The sequence below is a fragment of the Hyperolius riggenbachi genome, chromosome 10, assembly GCF_040937935.1.
Source record: "Hyperolius riggenbachi isolate aHypRig1 chromosome 10, aHypRig1.pri, whole genome shotgun sequence".
Lineage (NCBI taxonomy): Eukaryota > Metazoa > Chordata > Amphibia > Anura > Hyperoliidae > Hyperolius > Hyperolius riggenbachi.
The window spans coordinates 275,441,751-275,462,167 of NC_090655.1; the positions used below are offsets into that span (position 1 = coordinate 275,441,751).

At 47.4% G+C, this 20,417-nt stretch overlaps 1 protein-coding gene across 1 annotated transcript in view; it reads right to left on the reverse strand.

Annotated features, from left to right (window-relative positions):
• The window catches only part of LOC137537221 (uncharacterized), a 256,733-nt gene that overhangs the window by 46,757 nt on the left and 189,559 nt on the right, over nt 1-20,417 (reverse strand). Inside the window, 2 exon segments of the mRNA XM_068259321.1 lie at nt 8,864-8,977; nt 19,260-19,312. Of these exon segments, the coding sequence (XP_068115422.1) occupies nt 8,864-8,977; nt 19,260-19,312 (167 nt within the window).

The following is a 20,417-nucleotide window of genomic DNA, read 5'->3' on the forward strand; positions in this document are numbered from 1 at the left end:
TATGTGTTTCTTACTGTCATCTGTCACATTATGGAATAAATAGCTGACTGCAGTGCCGGTCTCCTTTCCTCTCTCTCCTTCTCCTGCACAGTATTGCTTTACCTTTTGACCAGAGCACGCAATCGCAGCCATATTGTATGAGGCACAGTGGGCCCTGCCAGCTCCCAGCTCAAGCATCCAATTATTTGCTGCAGTGCCAACCGTTAAACTTCTCCATACTATAAATCCTTCCTGTTACTGCTCTACATGGAGGTGCGGGAATGAGCAATACTGGAGTGTGGGCATGGCTATACTGGGGAAGAAATGGTAGAACTGGGGTGGGGACATTACATACTGGAGGATAATGGCAATGCTGGGGGACACAGGGGGGAGATGGCTATACTGGGGGAGAAATTACATTACTGGGGTGGGGGGACATTACATACTGGAGGATAATGGCAATGCTGGGGGACACAGGGGGGAGATGGCTATACTGGGGGAGAAATGGCATTACTGGGGTGGGGACAGTACATACTGGAGGATAATGGCAATGCTGGGAGACACAGGGGGACATGGCTATACTGGGAAAGAAATGGCATTACTGGGGTGGGGGACATTACATACTGGAGGATAATGGCAATGCTGGGAGACACAGGTGGACATGGCTATACTGGGAAAGAAATGGCATTACCTGGGTGGGGGACATTACATACTGGAGGATAATGGCAATGCTGGGGGACACAGGGGGGAGATGGCTATACTGGGGGAGAAATGGCATTACTGGGGTGGGGGGACATTACATACTGGAGTACTGGAGAATGGGGGGACATTACATACTGGAGGATAATGGCAATGCTGGGAGACACAGGGGGACATGGCTATACTGGGAAAGAAATGGCATTACTGGGGTGGGGGACATTACATACTGGAGGATAATGGCAATGCTGGGGGACACAGGGGGGAGATGGCTATACTGGGGGAGAAATGGCATTACTGGGGTGGGGGGACATTACATACTGGAGGATAATGGCAATGCTGGGGGACACAGGGGGGACATGGCTATACTGGGGGAGAAATGGCATTACTGGGGTGGGGGACATTACATACTGGAGGATAATGGCAATGCTGGGGGACACAGGGGGGAGATGGCTGTACTGGGGGAGAAATGGCATTACTGGGATGGGGGACATTACATACTGGAGGATAATGGCAATGCTGGGGGACACAGGCGGGAGATGGCTATACTGGGGGAGAAATGGCATTACTGGGGTGAGGGACATTACATACTGGGGGATAATGGCAATGCTGGGGGACACAGGGGGGAGATGGCTATACCGGGAAAGAAATGGAATTATTGGGGTGGGGAATTGCTCAACCGCAGCATAAATTGAAAACACTAGTAAGTTGCCCAGTCAGCACCCGGGCCCTGAAAAGGTGCAGGAAACATACATAAAATCAAGAACAACCGAGTCTTGATCTGGATATAAAAGCTCACATTATTATTGTATCACAGTATAAAAGCAGAATGTTTCGGCACACAGGCCTTTGTGAAGTGCATGAAGGAACTGAAGTGAGAGGGATATGGAGGCTGCCATATTTATTTCCTGTTACACAATACCAGTTGCCTGGCATCCTGCTGACCCTCTGCCTCTAATACTTTTAGCCCCAGACACTGAACAAGCAGCAGCAGATCAGGTGTTTCTGGCATTATAGTCAGAATCTGCAGCTAAATAGATCAGCAGGGCTGCCAGGCAACTGGTATTGCTTAACAGGAAATAAATATGGCAGCCCCCATATTCTTCTCACTAAAAGTGGTCCTTTAAAGAGACTCCGTAACAAAAATTGCATCCTGTTTTTTATCATCCTACAAGTTCCAAAAGCTATTCTAATGTGTTCTGGCTTACTGCAGCACGTTCTACTATCACCATCTCTGTAATAAGTCAACTTATCTCTCTCTTGTCAGACTTGTCAGCCTGTGTCTGGAAGGCTGCCAAGTTCTTCAGTGTTGTGGTTCTGCTATGAACTCCCCTTCCAGGCCCCTCTATGCACACTGCCTGTGTGTTATTTAGGATTAGAGCAGCTTCTTTCTTCTCTCTTATCTTTTACAAGCTGGATAAATCGTCCTCTGAGCTGGCTGGGCTTTCACATACTGAAGAATTACAGACACAGGCAAAGCTGTTTGCAGGAAGAAACGAGCAGCCTGAAACTTCAGTGCATGAGAGATGCAGGGGGAAAGAAACACACAAATGATCTCTTGAGATTCAAAAGGAATGCTGTATACAGCCTGCTTGTGTATGGATGTATTCTCTATGTGTGGACATACTGTACATCAACCTACTTCCTGTTTTGGTGGCCATTTTGTTTGTTTATAAACAAACTTTTTAAAACTGTTTTTAACCACTTTTAATGCGGTGGGGAGCAGCGAAATTGTGTCAGAGGGTAATAGGAGATGTCCCCTAATGCACTGGTATGTTTACTTTTGTGCGATTTTAACAATACAGATTCTCTTTAAAGAAAAACATTTATTTGTTACACCTGATACAAATCATGCAATAAATCTGCATTGTGCCAACTTCCTGCTTTCACGGGAGCAGACATATTGATAACATCCTGTGTTTACAAATTAGCTGCTCTGCCGTGCAGAGAAGATTCCTGAGCTGACACCGCTGAGAGATCAAATTACATCTTGTGATTAGTCACAGATGAGGGGGAGTTAGACAGGCTAAACTCTCTTAATACATACAGGGTGCATTTCTCTCGGTTTTCCTCCTGTCCTGTGCAAGAGTTCAGGTCCACATTAAATGAAATCTGCACTAGGAGCAGCGGCTGGATAGTGTACTGGATACAGGAAACAGAAGGATCGGACCAGCACCATATAGGTTACATCATTCATTTACATAAATAGGATAGAGAGTGTGCTGGGGTAACACAAATAGCACAACACAAGAGAAAGTACCCTGTATAGCTCCACACTGACCGGAACAATAAATAAACAAAAAACTATTATCAAATTACAATCCAATCCAATTAAAAGCAATGAAAAAAAAATCAGGAAAGGTGAAATGAGTGGTGTCCTAAATCAATAATCAAAATACAAAATCACAGGTCCTCCTCATCCAAAGTGTTATATATGCAATGTAAACAAATCACACGTTATAAACATCAATTTTAAAAAAAATCAATATTGCTCTAAAAAATGACAAATGAAAATATGTGAGAGAGAAAATCCAGCAAAAATGATCAGCAAATCAGGTGAACAAGTGTCACAAGCCGCCCCAGAAGGGGTAAATAGCAATAATGTTAGATAAAGATAAACATCTATAATGTAAAGTGCAATAGCAGCAATAAAGAATAAAAAGTAAAGTGCTCACGTGTAATCAGGGCTGAGGAGTCGGTACAAAAATCTTCCGACTCCTCAGGTTAGGATTCCACCGACTCCGACTCCTCTAATTTGCATATTACAATCTTGTTGATTGAAAGTATGTAACATAAAATGTAACTTTAAGGGCTCATTTCCACTATTGCGGTGCAGAATCGCCTGGATTCCACCGCTGATGAAATCGCACGCGGATGCGATTCCCCATGCTTTTTTTGCCGCGAATTCGCATAGGTGAGGGTATATGCGATTTTAACCATGTCACTGTCTGTGTGAATTGACATTGGTACCTATGCGAATTCGCATGCAAATTCGCGGCAAAAAACGCATAGGGAAACCGCATGCGAATTCCCTATTAAATACATTGCATGAGATTCGCATGCATTCCACTTGCAGGCGAATTCTGCGGCTCTTTTGTGCGTTTTTTCACCGCTGAAAAAAACGCACCTCAACAACGCTACAGTGGAAACAGGTCCATCCACTTGTATTACATGTGCAATTCCGCATGCGTTGAACGCATGCGGATTCGCAATAGTGGAAATGAGCCCTTAACTGCCAACGCTTAGGAATTTTAAAAGACAACTGAACTGAGAGCGATATGGAGGTTGACATATTTATTCCCTTTTAAACAATACCAGTTACCTGGCTATCCAGGTGATCTTCTGCCTCTAATACTTTTAGTCATAGACTTAGGCCTCGTTCACATCATACGCGCTGTCGTGCGCATTTGGAAGCACGTATGGCGTGGTAACATGCAAGAACAGCAGAAGGGTATAGACAGCCATTCTGTCATTCACATTAAATGCTCTGCGCAGCATTACGATGCACTATGATGCACTTGTGTACTGCTGCATGCATTCTGCCCGCAACCGCAGAGCTGACTCATTCACTGTCAATGAATGGGTTCAGCAGTGCAGCGGGTTGCAGCGCAGATGGGGTGCGATTGTACGCGTTGCATTCCGATGGCACAACCATTTGCGCCGCATAGATGTGAATGAGGCCTAAAACTAGTCCTTGGTAAGAGTACTTGTAGAAGGTACAGACAGGAACAAAGAACATCTTTCAGGCCCTAGGCAATGTAAGTGTGGGTACATGTAAGAGTGATGTGCAGGTACTCTGCAGGGGAATGAGGAGATTCTTTCTCTATTACACATTCTTCATGTACAATCTGAACATGGATCAGGCCCTAGGCAATGTGACTGTGGGTACAGGTAAGAGTGATGTGCAGGTACTCTGCAGGAGAATGAGGGTATTCTTCCTCTATTACACATTCTTCATGCACAATCTGAGCATGGATCAGGCCCTAGGCAATGTAACTGTGGGTACATGTAAGGGTGATGTGCAGGTACTCTGCAGGGGAATGAGGAGATTCTTCCTCCATTACACATTCTTCATGCACAATCTGAACCAGGATTATGGGTGATAGACAACACCTCTGTGGTCAATGTGCACAACATTCTCAGTGGATTCCCTGCAGATCTGTGGGGAGTGCATATGGAGGAGTATAGTACTATTGTGTAACAAAAAGTGAACCTGAGACAGATGAAAGTTTTATACATACCTGGGGCTTCCTTCACCCTCTTCAGGCTAATCAATACCTGGCTGTCCTCCTCCGCCACCTGGATCTTCTGCTATGGGTCCATGTACTTGAGCCAGTCAGAAGCAGTGCGCATGCACACACTTCGCCACCAGGAACGTACTACATCTGCTCAGCACTACTGTGCAGATGCAGAATGATCCTGGCAGGGGAAGCAGCACGCGGCTGGACTGCGCTGACTGGCTGAATTACCGGGACTCATAGCAGAAGATCCAGGTGGCAGAGGAGGACAGTGAGGGACTGATTAGCCTGCAGGGGGCTGGAGGAAGCCCCAGGTATGTATAAAACTTTCCCTTTCATCCGTCTCAGGTACCCTTTAATTCGTAGTCACCAATCCAAATTTTAACAACATATCAAATAATTTGATTTCATGAGCAAAAGGAGTGCATACATTTGCATAAACCAGCATCACAATTATTTCCATCTCATTGACCATCTCTATTAGTGACACGGCTACACATCAGGCTTTATACTTACAGCATAGATGTTATTTAGTATATATAAGAGATTCCTGTGTACACATCATATATACAGTCACAATCTGATATGTATATCTGACTTTAAAAATATGGAGACTGCTTTATTGTAGCAGCACAAGTAACTATGTTTGATTGGTTTATTTCATTTTTGTGGGCTAAGCACAGTTATTACTGTATATCAGAATCAGAATCAATTTATTTTCGCCAAGTAAGTTTGCACCTACAAGGAATTTGTCTTGGCAGTTGCTTAACAACACAAACAAAAACAATACAAGGACAGACAGTGTGAATATTACAAGTTAAGGACATTAAGGACAATATATAGAATTTATGAGGACTATTATCTGAGAAATAGAAAATTTTATCATATTTTCTATTTTAATTACAGTTTAAATTCATTAGGAGTCGGAGTTGGTGTATTTTTTTCCCGACTCCAGGTACCCAAAAACTGCCCCGACTCCGACTCCACAGCCCTGCGTGTAATAGAATAGATGAGGGGGGCACCAACCACAAAGCCTTAAAGAGGAGCTGTTAGGTATAAGGTCTCAGAGAAAATAAACACATATATCAGTAGCTAAAGATTGGCTGTACTTACATTACATATGCATTTCACTGTCCACTGTACTTCACAGAATTTTTATATAGTATTTGCAGAGATTGATGCTCCTGACAGCTCATGGCAGGCTCCATGTTTTTCTGTCAAATGTGTCGTCATGTCCTGCCTGCTTCCTGATCACAGATAAGCTCGTACTGAATAACACAGTGTGCAGTGAATATTAATGAGCCATGTGGCTAGGAACAATAGCTGACTCCTGCAGTGTACCCAGCCCGGAGATTTATCAGTGCTACGCGCTGGACTGATTACAAGCTGCTGTAACGTCTCATTAGCAGCCGAGGGGAGGGCCCCAGAATGCTTTGCAGTATAGTATGCGGCTTGCGTCCTCTTAGGTCTAACAGCTTTTCTGATAAGCCCACATCAAAGGTAACTGAGATTTTTATCTTCACTAATGGCTTTTTGGCTTCCTTCTAAACTGTTTAACACAGGAGAATAGAGGTTTAAATTAGCTTCTGCAGCCTGACAGTTGTTCTTTAAAGGACAACTGTAGTGAGAGGGATATGGAGGCTGCCATATTTATTTCCTTTTAAGCAATACCAGTTGCCTGGCTGGGGTGTGTATTATGTTAGTGCGGCGTGCTCCATGGCGTAAAATAGGTGTGGCCATGAAATCACATGGGCGGAGCTAACTGTACTGTAACAGTGAGGCAGTGAGCCAGAGTTTCTTCCCAAAAGTTAGGCAAGTGACCCTAAGGGTAATTACAAAAAGAGGACACCGAGAGCCAATATAGTGTAGTAAGTACTGGCAAAGGATGAATATGCAGAGTAAGTAAAAGAATACTCACACACCCGGGTCACCACAAAGGTAACCACTGTAAAGGCAGGTGGGGAGATTAGACCTGTCCCCACTCAGGATTAAGAAGTCGCTCTCCATAAAGAAAAAGGGGGTTACACCCCTCCACCAAGGGTGCACTCAGATATTGTACAAGACCAAACAGAGGCGCCAACAGGGTAAAAAGGGCTAAAAATCTTAAAAATATATATGTATACAGGAGGTAGTGGTGGACTTACCTCCTCCAAGCAGACACACAGAACTGTTGATCTGAACAGTCACAGAAAATTGTATTTACACACTTCCAGTTATTGTGCAACGCGTTTCACAGACGTGACCCTGCTTCATCAGGCAGTAAAAGTAGAGCATATAACAGCTGCAGATCAGTATAGCACTAAGTGCCTCTGGGGTAATTACACAACGTTCCCCAAACACATAAGAAAGAGGCTTTTCCGCCATGATGTAACGAAACGGGAGATTTGCATCATTATTGTGCAGACGATAAAGCTGCAGATACTGTGTGATGCTATTTATTATCATATCATTTAGTAATCATGAGCCCCCAAAATGCCAAATGCTGCAACAATAACCCCAAAATAGCAAATGCAGCCAACTATGACCCTCAAGTAACACAGTATCCGTTACCTCCAGCACATGAAATGCAAAAACCATTTCCTCCCACACATGAAATGCAATAATCGTTTCCCCAACACATGAAATACAAAGACTGTGACCTCCAACACATCAAAAATACAAGAACCGTCACCTATGACACATGTTATGCAACAACCGTTTCCTCGGTCAAATGAAATGCAGCAAACTATTCCCCGACAATAAGGCAAGCATTACTTCCGGACACATGAAATGCAGCAACATGAGGCAAACATTACCCCAGACATATATTAAAATTCAGTAATTGTTACCACCCACACATGGAATACAGCACGCTGCAGGGAAGGAGGGTGACACTGACTGAAAGGGGAAGAGGGTGACAGTAGGTAGGGAGGAGGATGACACTGACTGGGTGGGGAGGAAGGTGACAATCACACACACGAGAAGGTTCAGGGGGGGTCCAAGAGGAGCAGCAGGAGAACACACACTGAGGGACAATGCTGGAAGGGGGGGGGGGGGTTACACACTGGAGAGAAGAGGGAGACACATACACATTGCGGGACAGTTCTGGGGTAGGGAAGGACACACACACTGGTGGGGAGAGGGGTACACATTGCAGGACAGGGCTGGGGGAGAGAGGGACACACACATGGGGAAGGGGGCACCAAGGGACAGTGCTGGTGACACGGGCTGCTGTGAAGCTTATATGCCACTCTTACCAGCGAGCGGATGCAGTACACATCAGTAAGGACTCTCCTGTATGGATTGGCTATTCAAAAATCCCGTCTCCCTGTCTCAGAGATTTGTGCGGTTAGGCTGGGCGGGGTTCGCCGCGCCAATTGGACGGAGGGCAGGGCTAATAGGAAAGCACGCTGAAGGGGGGGCCAGGTTGATATGCCTACTTTCTACAGCATGGCCCATTGGATGGTGGCCAAAGTCCTGCAGCCAGGACATCCCGCAGCCAAAAGTGGGATGTTTCCCGGGACTCCATGCAGCCTGGGACAGGGAACCCCAAATCGTGTCCCTGCTAAAGCGGGAGGTCTAGTCACCGTATGTAAGAGAGCTGGGTGCAGAGCGGGGAGCACATCCTGGCTGGAGGCAGCATCTGTTTAGTGATACATTTATTATGCAGCTTAATGCCCAGGAGGGGAGGGGGTGCTACTGACTGTACCTTCTGTGGCTGCAGCTCCCAAGCACTGTGAGTCAGACAGGAGAAAAGCCCTGTGTGACTGCTCACATTCCATCTAACACTAATGCTCTCTTCCCCATCTCTCCTATATACAGTTATTGCTGCATACAATCTCTATGCTCATTCATACTATTACTATCCTCATACTTGCCCATGTCTGCACTGATCTCCCCACTGCAATACATCCTGTACAATGCACAGCAGCCATATATGTGCAAGTATATAACAAGAATCACACAATTACCTCTTCCAACAACGTGTCTTCTCCACTTCCTGCAACTTCTCTACTTCCTGCTGTTACATCACTTCCTGTCATTGTGTGATCGCCATCTTGTGGTGAATAGACAAACTGCAGCCACTGTTTGTGGTATCTCCTTCACTAAGAGTTACAGAATGCCCAGCAAGTTGATGGTGAACCCGAACCCCTAGGAGGGCCTAAAAAGGACCAAAATGGACTCAATTTTAAGCAAATCAGAAATTTGCCCATTTAAAACAGAAGGTATTTCAGATTACTCAGATTGGAGTGATCATATGATGTCGCCCACAATGCATCACTGCTGAATATGCAAATCACTCCTTTGTTGTCCCTGTAAGCTAAACACATCCCCCAAACAGCTGGAATGCAATGATGGGTCAGCTTGTTAATATTATAGCCTTAATATTCCAACATGAACACAGACTGGCTGATGCTGCTCAGTGCATGGCATGGATTAATGTGGCTCTATGGGGCAGTGCTTGGAACACCCCCTCAGTTGAAGATTGCCCATCAAGCTAAACTCTTGTCATAATCATCATTATTATTTTTAGTTGCTACACAACAGCCTCATCTACAGATACATCTACAATAACTCACGCCCAGGGCCGGGCTGAGGCAGAAGAGCAGGGGTCGAGTCCTGCGTGAACGCGGGGGGACGGCGTCCACTTACTTTTTTTGGACAGTGGACGCCATCCCCCCTAGCACCCTAGAGGGGAGCAGCGCAGCAGAGAGGAGCATTGTGCGCAGCGTGGGGAAGGGCGGACGTTTCCCCCCCCCCCCCATCCCTCACCTTGGGGCTCCTCTCCCTGGCTCTCCCCTCCATAAAGATGCGGCGGCGGCGGTGGTGACTGGCAGCGGCATCGGTGGGCGGGACTTACCTCCTCCAGTGTTCCGGGTGGACGCTGTGCGTGCCGCTGCTCTGCTCTGGTCTTCACTAGACCAGAGTAGCTGCACGCACAGCGTCCACCCGGAACACTGGAGGAGGCAAGTCCCGCCCACCGATGCCGCTGCCAGTCACCGCCGCATCTTTATGGAGGGGAGAGCCAGGGAGAGGAGTCCCAAGGTGAGGGATGGGGGGGAACGTCCGCCCTTCCCCACGCTGCGCACAATGCTCCTCTCTGCTGCGCTGCACTCCTCCAGCGGGGGGGGGGGACAACTGGCTACATATACTGGGGGCCACTATATACCTGGCTACATATACTGGGGGCCACTATATACCTGGCTACATATACTGGGGGCCACTATACACCTGGCTACATATACTGGGGGCCACTATACACCTGGCTACATATACTGGGGGCCACTATACACCTGGCTACATATACTGGGGGCACCTATACACCTGGCTACATATACTGGGGGCCACTATACACCTGGCTACATATACTGGGGACCACTATACACCTGGCTACATATACTGGGGGCCACTATACACCTGGCTACATATACTGGGGGCCACTATATACCTGGCTACATATACTGGGGGCCACTAAACACCTGGCTACATATACTGGGGGCCACTATACACCTGGCTACATATACTGGGGGCCACTATACACCTGGCTACATATACTGGGGGCACCTATACACCTGGCTACATATACTGGGGGCCACTATACACCTGGCTACATATACTGGGGGCCACTATACACCTGGTAACATATACTGGGGGCCACTATACACCTGGCTACATATACTGGGAGCCACTATACACCTGGCTACATATACTGGGGGCCACTATACACCTGGCTACATATACTGGGGGCCACTAAACACCTGGCTACATATACTGGGGACCACTAAACACCTGGCTACATATACTGGGGGCCACTATACACCTGGCTACATATACTGGGGGCCACTATACACCTGGCTACATATACTGGGGCCACTATACACCTGGCTACATATACTGGGGGCACCTATACACCTGGCTACATATACTGGGGGCCACTATACACCTGGCTACATATACTGGGGGCCACTATACACCTGGCTACATATACTGGGGGCCACTATACACCTGGCTACATATACTGGGGGCCACTATACACCTGGCTACATATACTGGGGGCCACTAAACACCTGGCTACATATACTGGGGGCCACTATACACCTGGCTACATATACTGGGGGCCACTATACACCTGGCTACATATACTGGGGGCCACTATACACCTGGCTACATATACTGGGGGCCACTATACACCTGGCTACATATACTGGGGGCCACTATACACCTGGCTACATATACTGGGAGCCACTATACACCTGGCTACATATACTGGGGGCCACTATACACCTGGCTACATATACTGGGGGCCACTATACACCTGGCTACATATACTGGGGGCCACTATACACCTGGCTACATATACTGGGGGCCACTAAACACCTGGCTACATATACTGGGGGCCACTAAACACCTGGCTACATATACTGGGGGCCACTATACACCTGGCTACATATACTGGGGGCCACTATACACCTGGCTACATATACTGGGGGCCACTATACACCTGGCTACATATACTGGGGGCCACTATACACCTGGCTACATATACTGGGGGCCACTATACACCTGGCTACATATACTGGGGGCCACTAAACACCTGGCTACATATACTAGGGGCCACTAAACACCTGGCTACATATACTGGGGGCCACTATACACCTGGCTACATATACTGGGGGCCACTATACACCTGGCTACATATACTGGGGGCACTATACACCTGGCTACATATACTGGGGGCCACTATACACCTGGCTACATATACTGGGGGCCACTATACACCTGGCTACATATACTGGGGGCCACTATACACCTGGCTACATATACTGGGGGCCACTATACACCTGGCTACATATACTGGGGGCCACTATATACCTGGCTACATATACTGGGGGCCACTAAACGCCTGGCTACATATACTGGGGGCCACTATACACCTGGCTACATATACTGGGGGCCACTATACACCTGGCTACATATACTGGGGGCACCTATACACCTGGCTACATATACTGGGGGCCACTATACACCTGGCTACATATACTGGGGGCCACTATACACCTGGCTACATATACTGGGGGCCACTATACACCTGGCTACATATACTGGGAGCCACTATACACCTGGCTACATATACTGGGGGCCACTATACACCTGGCTACATATACTGGGGGCCACTAAACACCTGGCTACATATACTGGGGACCACTAAACACCTGGCTACATATACTGGGGGCCACTATACACCTGGCTACATATACTGGGGGCCACTATACACCTGGCTACATATACTGGGGGCACTATACACCTGGCTACATATACTGGGGGCCACTATACACCTGGCTACATATACTGGGGGCCACTATACACCTGGCTACATATACTGGGGGCCACTATACACCTGGCTACATATACTGGGGGCCACTATACACCTGGCTACATATACTGGGGGCCACTATACACCTGGCTACATATACTGGGGGCCACTATACACCTGGCTACATATACTGGGGGCCACTATACGCCTGGCTACATATACTGGTGGCCACTAAACACCTGGCTACATATACTGGGGGCCACTATACACCTGGCTACATATAGTGGGCACATATACCCCTGGCTACATATAGTGGGCACATATACCCCTGGCTACATATACTGGGCACATATACACCTGGCTACATATACTGGGGACACCTATACACTTGGCTACATACACTGCGGACACATACACACACCTGGCTATACTGGGGACACCTATACACCTGGCTATACTGGGGGCACCTATACACCTGGCTATACTGGGGACACCTGAACACCAGGTTAGATATACTGGGGACACCTGGCTATACTGGGGACACCTGGCTATACTGGGGACACCTATAGACCTGGCTACCTATTCTGGGGACATCCATACACTTGGCCACCTATTCTGGTGACATCTCTACATCTGGCCACCTATTCTGGGGACAACTATACACATGGCTACTTATACTGGGGACACATATAGACCTGACTAGCTATACTGGGGGTACCTATTTTGGGAGAACTGCTGTCAGATCTGTATTTTTGGGGAACCGCTGATGCCAGATTACGTGTATTTTGGGGAACCGCTGCCAGATTGTGTATGTTGGGGACCACTACTGCCAGATTACATGTATTTTGGGTGTTACATGTATTTTGGGTGATCACGTATTTGGGGGAACTGCTTCCAGATTATGTGTATGTAGGGGGAACTGCTGCTGCCACATTGTCTATTTTGGGGGAACCACTGCCATATTATCTGTATTTTGGAGGAACCTCTGCCAGATTGTGTATTTTTGGTGAAATGCTGTCAGATTACATCTACTTTTTGGGGATACTCTACGACAGAGCTCAAACTTCCCCTGGCAGACCTTTTATACCACTGCTAAGGCCATGTATATTTGGCCCCACCCATGACCACGCCCACGATATGCTTAACCACGCCCATTTTTTGGCGCACCGCGCTTAGCGCGGCGCAGAGATTTTTAGGGTGAGTCCACTCACTTCTTTTTCCAGGACTAGACCCCTGCTGGAGAGGCTCCAGCCTCAGGGCGCAGTGTAATAGGGGGGCACACAACTCACTCAGCTATCATTTCCTATTGTGTTTGAAGCAGAAAGAAATAAGAAAAGGAGATACATGACAGTGACTGCAAGCCAGAGAACTAGATATTAAGGTGTTGGGGAGGTTGGGGGCCCTGGGGTGCCTCTTAGTCTAATAGCAATCAGTGTGTGATGGCTGGGGTGGGAGGGATGGAGGGGCGCACTTTGCTGTCTCAGCCTTGGGTGCTGGAGGACATTGTCCCGGCTCTGCTCACACCCCTGAGTACTTACTAAGATGAGCGCATGATTCTGGGATTACGGACGGGCTAGTCTTTGGCAGTAGAATGCTAACACACCAGTGCGCTATATGCAAAAAATATATACCCCCCCCCCCCCCAAGACTGTATATATATATATGGTCCTGGTTCGCCTCCTCTATGTATTAAATTTTGAAGAAAAGAGAGGAAAAGTGCTCACAGTACAGGGTAAGAGTCCTTTCAATGCTGTACAACAAATATCACTGTCCTCAGTGAAATACCCCGACAGCAACAAAGTCCCATTAATACTAGGATAACAGATGCAGCAATTGATGTCACTTCTCCACAGCACTTCTAGCAACTTCAGAGACAGAGTAAGCCTCCACCACACTCTACTGTGATCCCCTCACCATGTGGTGAGACCTCCACTTAGCTCTATTCACACACGGCGGGAGTCCCTTCCATGTCAAAGCTGTGACGCGGAAGGGACTCCGGGCGAGGACAGTGTGGAGTAGCGGGCGGGTGCCTTGGATACATTGGGAGCGGATCTCCGTGCACGCGGCGGCTGAGACACGACGGAGGACCCTGTCTCTGAAGTTGCTGGAAGAGCTGTGGAGAAGTGACATCTATTGCTGCATTTGTTATTGTGTTAATGGGACTTTGTTACTGTCGGGTATTTCACTGAGGACAGTGATATGTGTAGTCTTTGGCAGTACTCGGAAATGTGAGTACTTCTTAAGGCTTCCTGAACAATACTGAAGTGCTATTTTACCTAGCAGGTCAAAGAAGTTATACCGGGCATGGCACAGTAACGACGGCCACTGACTGTCCTCAGAGGAGCTCACAATCTAATCCCTTTCATAGTCATAGTGTAATGTCCAGCCATATTATTATTATGTATTTATATAGCACTGACATCTTCTGCAGCACATTACAGAGTACAGAGTCATTTCATTGACTGTCCTTAGAGGAGCTCACAATCTAATTTCTTTCATAGTCATAGTGTAATGTCTTATCATATTATTGTTATGTATTTATATAGCACTGACATCTTCTACAGCTCTTTACATCTACAAGCTGCATTGCAATATGCATCCTCCCAGTGTACCACACTCCATATTTATTTCACCTGCTCTGCTTTCCTCACCTTACTCAGCTTCTCATGAACTGTTAGCTCTCCTGCAATCTCTCTCTCCCTCCAGCAGCTCGAAAACCTCACAAACATTTAAATCCCATTCACATTTGCTTACTCTCTCCTTCCTACTCTTACTTGCTGCTGGTGATATATCGCCTAACCCTGGGCCACAGCCTACTGCCAGACAAGCATCCCCTGCTGACCCGCTTCACAGCTCTCTGTCCACAAATAACCTCAACATCCATCCTCGCCCCAACCTTATTTCCATCCATCCCACTCACAAACACATACTCCCCCTACCCTGCACTCTCTGGAATGCCAGATCCGTCCGCAATAAACTTACAGCGGTCCACAACATCTTCCTCTCCAAATCCCTCACCATCCTCACACTCACTGAGACATGGCTCACCCCCTCTGACTCTGCCGCAGAGGCTGCCCTTTCCTACCGGGGGCTTCACCTCAGTCACATCCCCAGCCCAGTCAACAGGCAAGGGGGAGGGGTGTCTGCTCCTCTCCCCATACTGCACATTCCGTGTCCTCACTCCACCTTCCTCCCTACAATTCACATCATTTGAGGCCCACACCATCCGCCTCTACCATCCCCTCCCTGCCATTGTTGCGGTCTTATACCGCCCTCTGGGCTCCACACGACAGTTTCACGACAACCTTTCCTCCTGGCTCCCACACATCCTCTCCTCTGACCTCCCCACCATCATCCTCGGGGATTTCAATATTCCCATCAACGAACCCAAGAACTCTGTTGTGACCCGACTACTCACCATAGCCAACTCACATGGCCTAGTACAACACACCAACGCCCCCACTCATACTGCACGTCACACTCTCGACCTTATATTCACTAAATCCACCACCATTGCAGACCTGGACATCGCACCATTTCCACCCTCAGACTATTACCTTCTCACCTTCAACCTCCTCACGGAAGGCACCTCCAAACTACCCGCCCACCCACCTGGTCGATGGCAGCGAGACCTACGCAAGCTCAACCCTGGGGTCCTTGCTGACTTCCTCCATGGCCTCTCCTTCACTCTCCCCACCCTAACCTGTCCTAATCTTGCTGCAGCTCAGTATCACCAAACTCTCTCATCAGCCCTAGAGAAAGCTGCTCCACCAATATTCCGCCGCAACTGACCCCCTAACCCCCAGCCCTGGAGCACTACCCATACTCGCAACCTCCAGAGGGAAACACGTGCCACTGAACGAAAATGGAGGAAAACTCGACTAAACCAGGATTTCTTACAGTACAAGACTAACCTGCTGCAGTTCCACACTACCCTTGCTCATGCGAAGCAGGAATACTTTACCAAGCTCATCGGAGCACAAGCTTCCAATCCCCGGCGTCTTTTTGGCACCTTCAACTCCCTGCTTAAACCCACCACCCCACCTTCTGTTTCCTCCCTCTCTGCCACAGATTTAGCCACCCACTTCACCAACAAAATAGTCTCCATCCGTCAGGAAATATCCAATCTTCAATCTTCACCTCCCACCCGCTCACAACCAACTCCTCCTCCACCCTATCCTCCCCTCACCTCCTTCACTCCTACTACCACTGAGGAAGTCAACCACCTACTGCAGACTTCCCATACCACTACCTCCCCCCTTGACCCTATCCCTTCTGATCTACTTCAGCCTCACTTCTCGGATCTGGCCCCAGTCCTCACTACCCTGTTCAACCTCTCCCTATCCACAGGCACCTTCCCCTCAGACTTCAAGCAGGCCACAGTACTGCCCCTGCTCAAGAAACCCTCCCTCGACCCCTCGCTACCCTCCAACTACCGCCCGATCTCCCTCCTCCCCTTCGCCTCAAAACTCCTTGAGCGTCTGGTTCACAAACGCCTGACCCAGTACCTCAATGCCAACTCACTACTAGACCCACTGCAATCTAGATTTCGGCCTGCCCACTCAACCGAAACGGCTCTCACCAAAGTGGTCAATGACCTTGCCTTAGCTAAAGCTGAAGGTAAATACTCCATTCTCCTCCTCCTTGACCTTTCAGCAGCTTTTGATACAGTAGATCATCCCCTACTCCTCCAGGCCCTCCAATCCATGGGCATTCACGATCTCGCCCTGACCTGGCTTTCATCCTACCTCTCCAACCGCTCCTTCACGACCTCCTTCAATGAGTACTCGTCCACCCCCAACCACCTCTCAGTGGGAGTCCCCCAAGGCTCGGTCCTTGGCCCCCTACTGTTCTCCCTATACACATCCTCTATTGGCAAGGTTATCTCCTCCATGAGTTTTAACTATCATCTGTATGCAGATGACACCCAAATCTACCTCCACACCCCTGACATATCCACCACTACCATGGACAAGGTCTCCTCTTGCCTATCTGCCATCTCCTGGATGACCGCTAGGTTCCTGAAACTAAATCTAGACAAAACGGAAATTATGATCTTCCCACCCCGGTCATCCCTGGACCTCCCAGATGTGCAGGTCACTGTTAACCACACTACCATTCGCCCTACCTCTCAAGCCCGCTGTCTGGGTGTCACCCTGGACTCCGCACTCTCCACATCCAAAACCTCACAAAGTCCTGCAACTTCCACCTTTGTAACATCTGTAAGATTTGCTCTTTCCTGACCCCTGCCACCACCAAACTCCTCATCCATGCCCTCATAATTTCCCGCCTCGACTACTGCAATGCCCTTCTGTCTGGTCTCCCTATGACCCGAATAGCCCCACTGCAGTCCATCATGAATGCGGCAGCCAGAATTATCCACTCCTCCCATCGCTCCACCAGGGCGGCTACCCTCCGTGAATCCCTCCACTGGCTTCCTATCCAGTCCAGAATCAGATTCAAGATATTGTGTCTGACCTACAAATCCATCCACAAAACCTGTCTAACCTACATTTCTGATCTTACTCAGAGATACACACCACTCCGCTCCTCCAATGACCTTCGCCTGACTGTCCCCCGCATCACCCAGTCCCAGGCATGCCTCCAAGACTTCTCAAGAGCCACTCAAACACTGTGGAACTCCCTACCTCCACCCATTAGGGCAGCCCCCTCCTTCAACACCTTCAAGAAGGCCCTCAAAACTAACCTTTTCACTCTGGCCTACCACCCCTCACAGTTGCTCTAAACCCACAGCTGAACTCTGGTCCCCTACCTCTCCCTCTAGATTGTAAGCCTTTGGGCAGGGTCCTCCTCCTTTTGTGTCCTACCTGATCATGCACCTCCATTACTGTGCACCCATGCTATGCATTTGAGTGAACCTAACTTGCCTAATCTCCATGCTCCCCTCCAGTAACTGACTAAGCATTACCTTGTACTCATACTGTGCTGTGTGATCTGGTTTTCTTGTATTCCTGTATTGTCATATTGCTGTTTGTCACCCCTAAATATTGTCTGTAACCTAAATTAATGTCCAGCGCTGCATAATATGTTGGTGCTTTATAAATGCAATAAATAATAATAATAATAGTCATGTCACTGACTGTCCTCACAGGAGCTCACAATCAAATTCTTTTCATAGTCATAGTGTAATGTCCTACCATATTATTATTATTATTATTATGTATTTATATAGCACTGACATCTCCTGCAGAACATTACAGAGTACATAGTCATGTCACTGACTTCTCAGGGGAGCTCACAGTCTAATCCTACCATAGTCATAGTCTAATGTCCTACCATATTATTATTATGTATTTATATAGCACTGAGATCTTCTGCAGCACATTACAGAGTACTTAATCATTTCACTGACTGTCCACAGAGGAGATCACAACCTAATCACTATCATAGTCATCAAAAAGCTTTTATTTCTTCAGGATGGTAAAAAAAAAAGGAGGGCCGCAATAGAGAGCGCTCCCACCTACCTTACAGCCATTACGTGAGGGCGTCACATCATCAGAGGTATTCCGGGGGTGCAGGGAGGCCGTTATACTGCGCCGTTACTGAGCTCCTCTTTGAAATGAGCGTGGCGTTTGACGTCACTGGGTGCCCCTCCCATAGTCTGCATATCCTGTTATGCACATAATGTTCTGGGGGGCGCTAATCCATTCCGCTCTTCAGTTAGAGTGTGGTCCAGGTATATTGACGATGTGGTTCTGGTGTGGTCATCCACCAGGGATGAATTTAATGCATTTCTAGACTTTTTGCAAATTAACAATCTGAATATGCAATTTACAGGTGTGTGGGGAGGGGAAGAGGTGCCATTTCTGGATGTGGTGGTGGGGACATCACCTACTGGTTACTACACGAGAGGATTTAGAAAGAAGACTGAGACTAACGCAGTATTGCATTGGGATATCTATCATCCCGAACATACAAGGACATCTATTCTATTAAGCCAGTTTATGAGATTGAGACGGAACAACAAAAATGATGACGACTTTAGACAACAAGCAATAGAACTTCGAAGTTGATTGATCCGGAGAGGGTACCCTGTTGATATTGTGGATAATGCTCTTTGGAGCGTTATACAAAAGCTGAGAAACTGGAAGAGAGTTAAAAGAGGTGGAACACGGGATGCACCAAAAAGAGCGTTCTTTACGTTTGACTTTTCCCCAATGTCTGGAAGGATAAAAGAGACAATCGTCAAATATTGGCCGATGCGGAAGGACGATCCCTTTTTAAAGGATAAGACAAAGGCTCCGCCCATTTTCTCGTTTAGGAGATGTAAGCCAATTGTAGGTATGATAATGTCAAGTTAGTTTAAAAAGAAAAATAATCCTATCAGATATGGCACCAATCGGGAACTTTCCATGTGGACATTGTTCGACTTGCCCGTTTACAGAAACATGGAAAAGTATTATTTTAGGAGGTAGAAATGACATTATTAAGGACCTGAGTACACGTAGTTCACAATTTGTGGTACATGCACTCTATTGCACATGCGGTGGGTTTTATATTGGCATGACAACTAGGCCAATGCGAGAACGGTTCCAGGAGCACAAGAGATCAATTGATTCAGCACATGGGTGTCCTAGAGTGATGGAACATTGTAGAAATACCCATAATGGCCATATAAAGGCAATGAAAATTGTAGGTTTATGTATTGTACAAATACCCCATAGAAGGGGAGATACAGAAAAATTACTATTACAAAAAGAAGCTCATATAATTTCTGAAACAAATGCATTGGGGAATTTGGGCATGAATGAAAAGAATGATCTAGGGGGCTTCCTGGAGCCGTATTAAATTGGTCTTTGAATATGTGTGACAATTATGAGTATCTGATTTTGAATAAGAATTCCTATTCCCCAATCCGATAGAAGTTAATGTATATAATGTGTAAATAAATTGCTGATTCTCTCCCTTCTTCTGCATCCTTGGCTCCTTTATATGGATCGGGTTTCTGGTTCTCTGACCCTCCTTTGTCTATACTTCTAATTTTCCTGCCTAATTTACCATCTATGGTTAGTGTCTTGTAGCCCTTGCTTCCGCTTTGTGCATGACTGATAGGTATATGCGTACCTTGTTACGTGTTCCCCAGCGTGTATACGCATAGCGTTATGTGGTCGCAACTAGTGAATTGGGATATGTGTAGGAGCGTGGCCATTTGTGGATTGATTGGCCTGCCCTTATCCCGCATGTTGCTG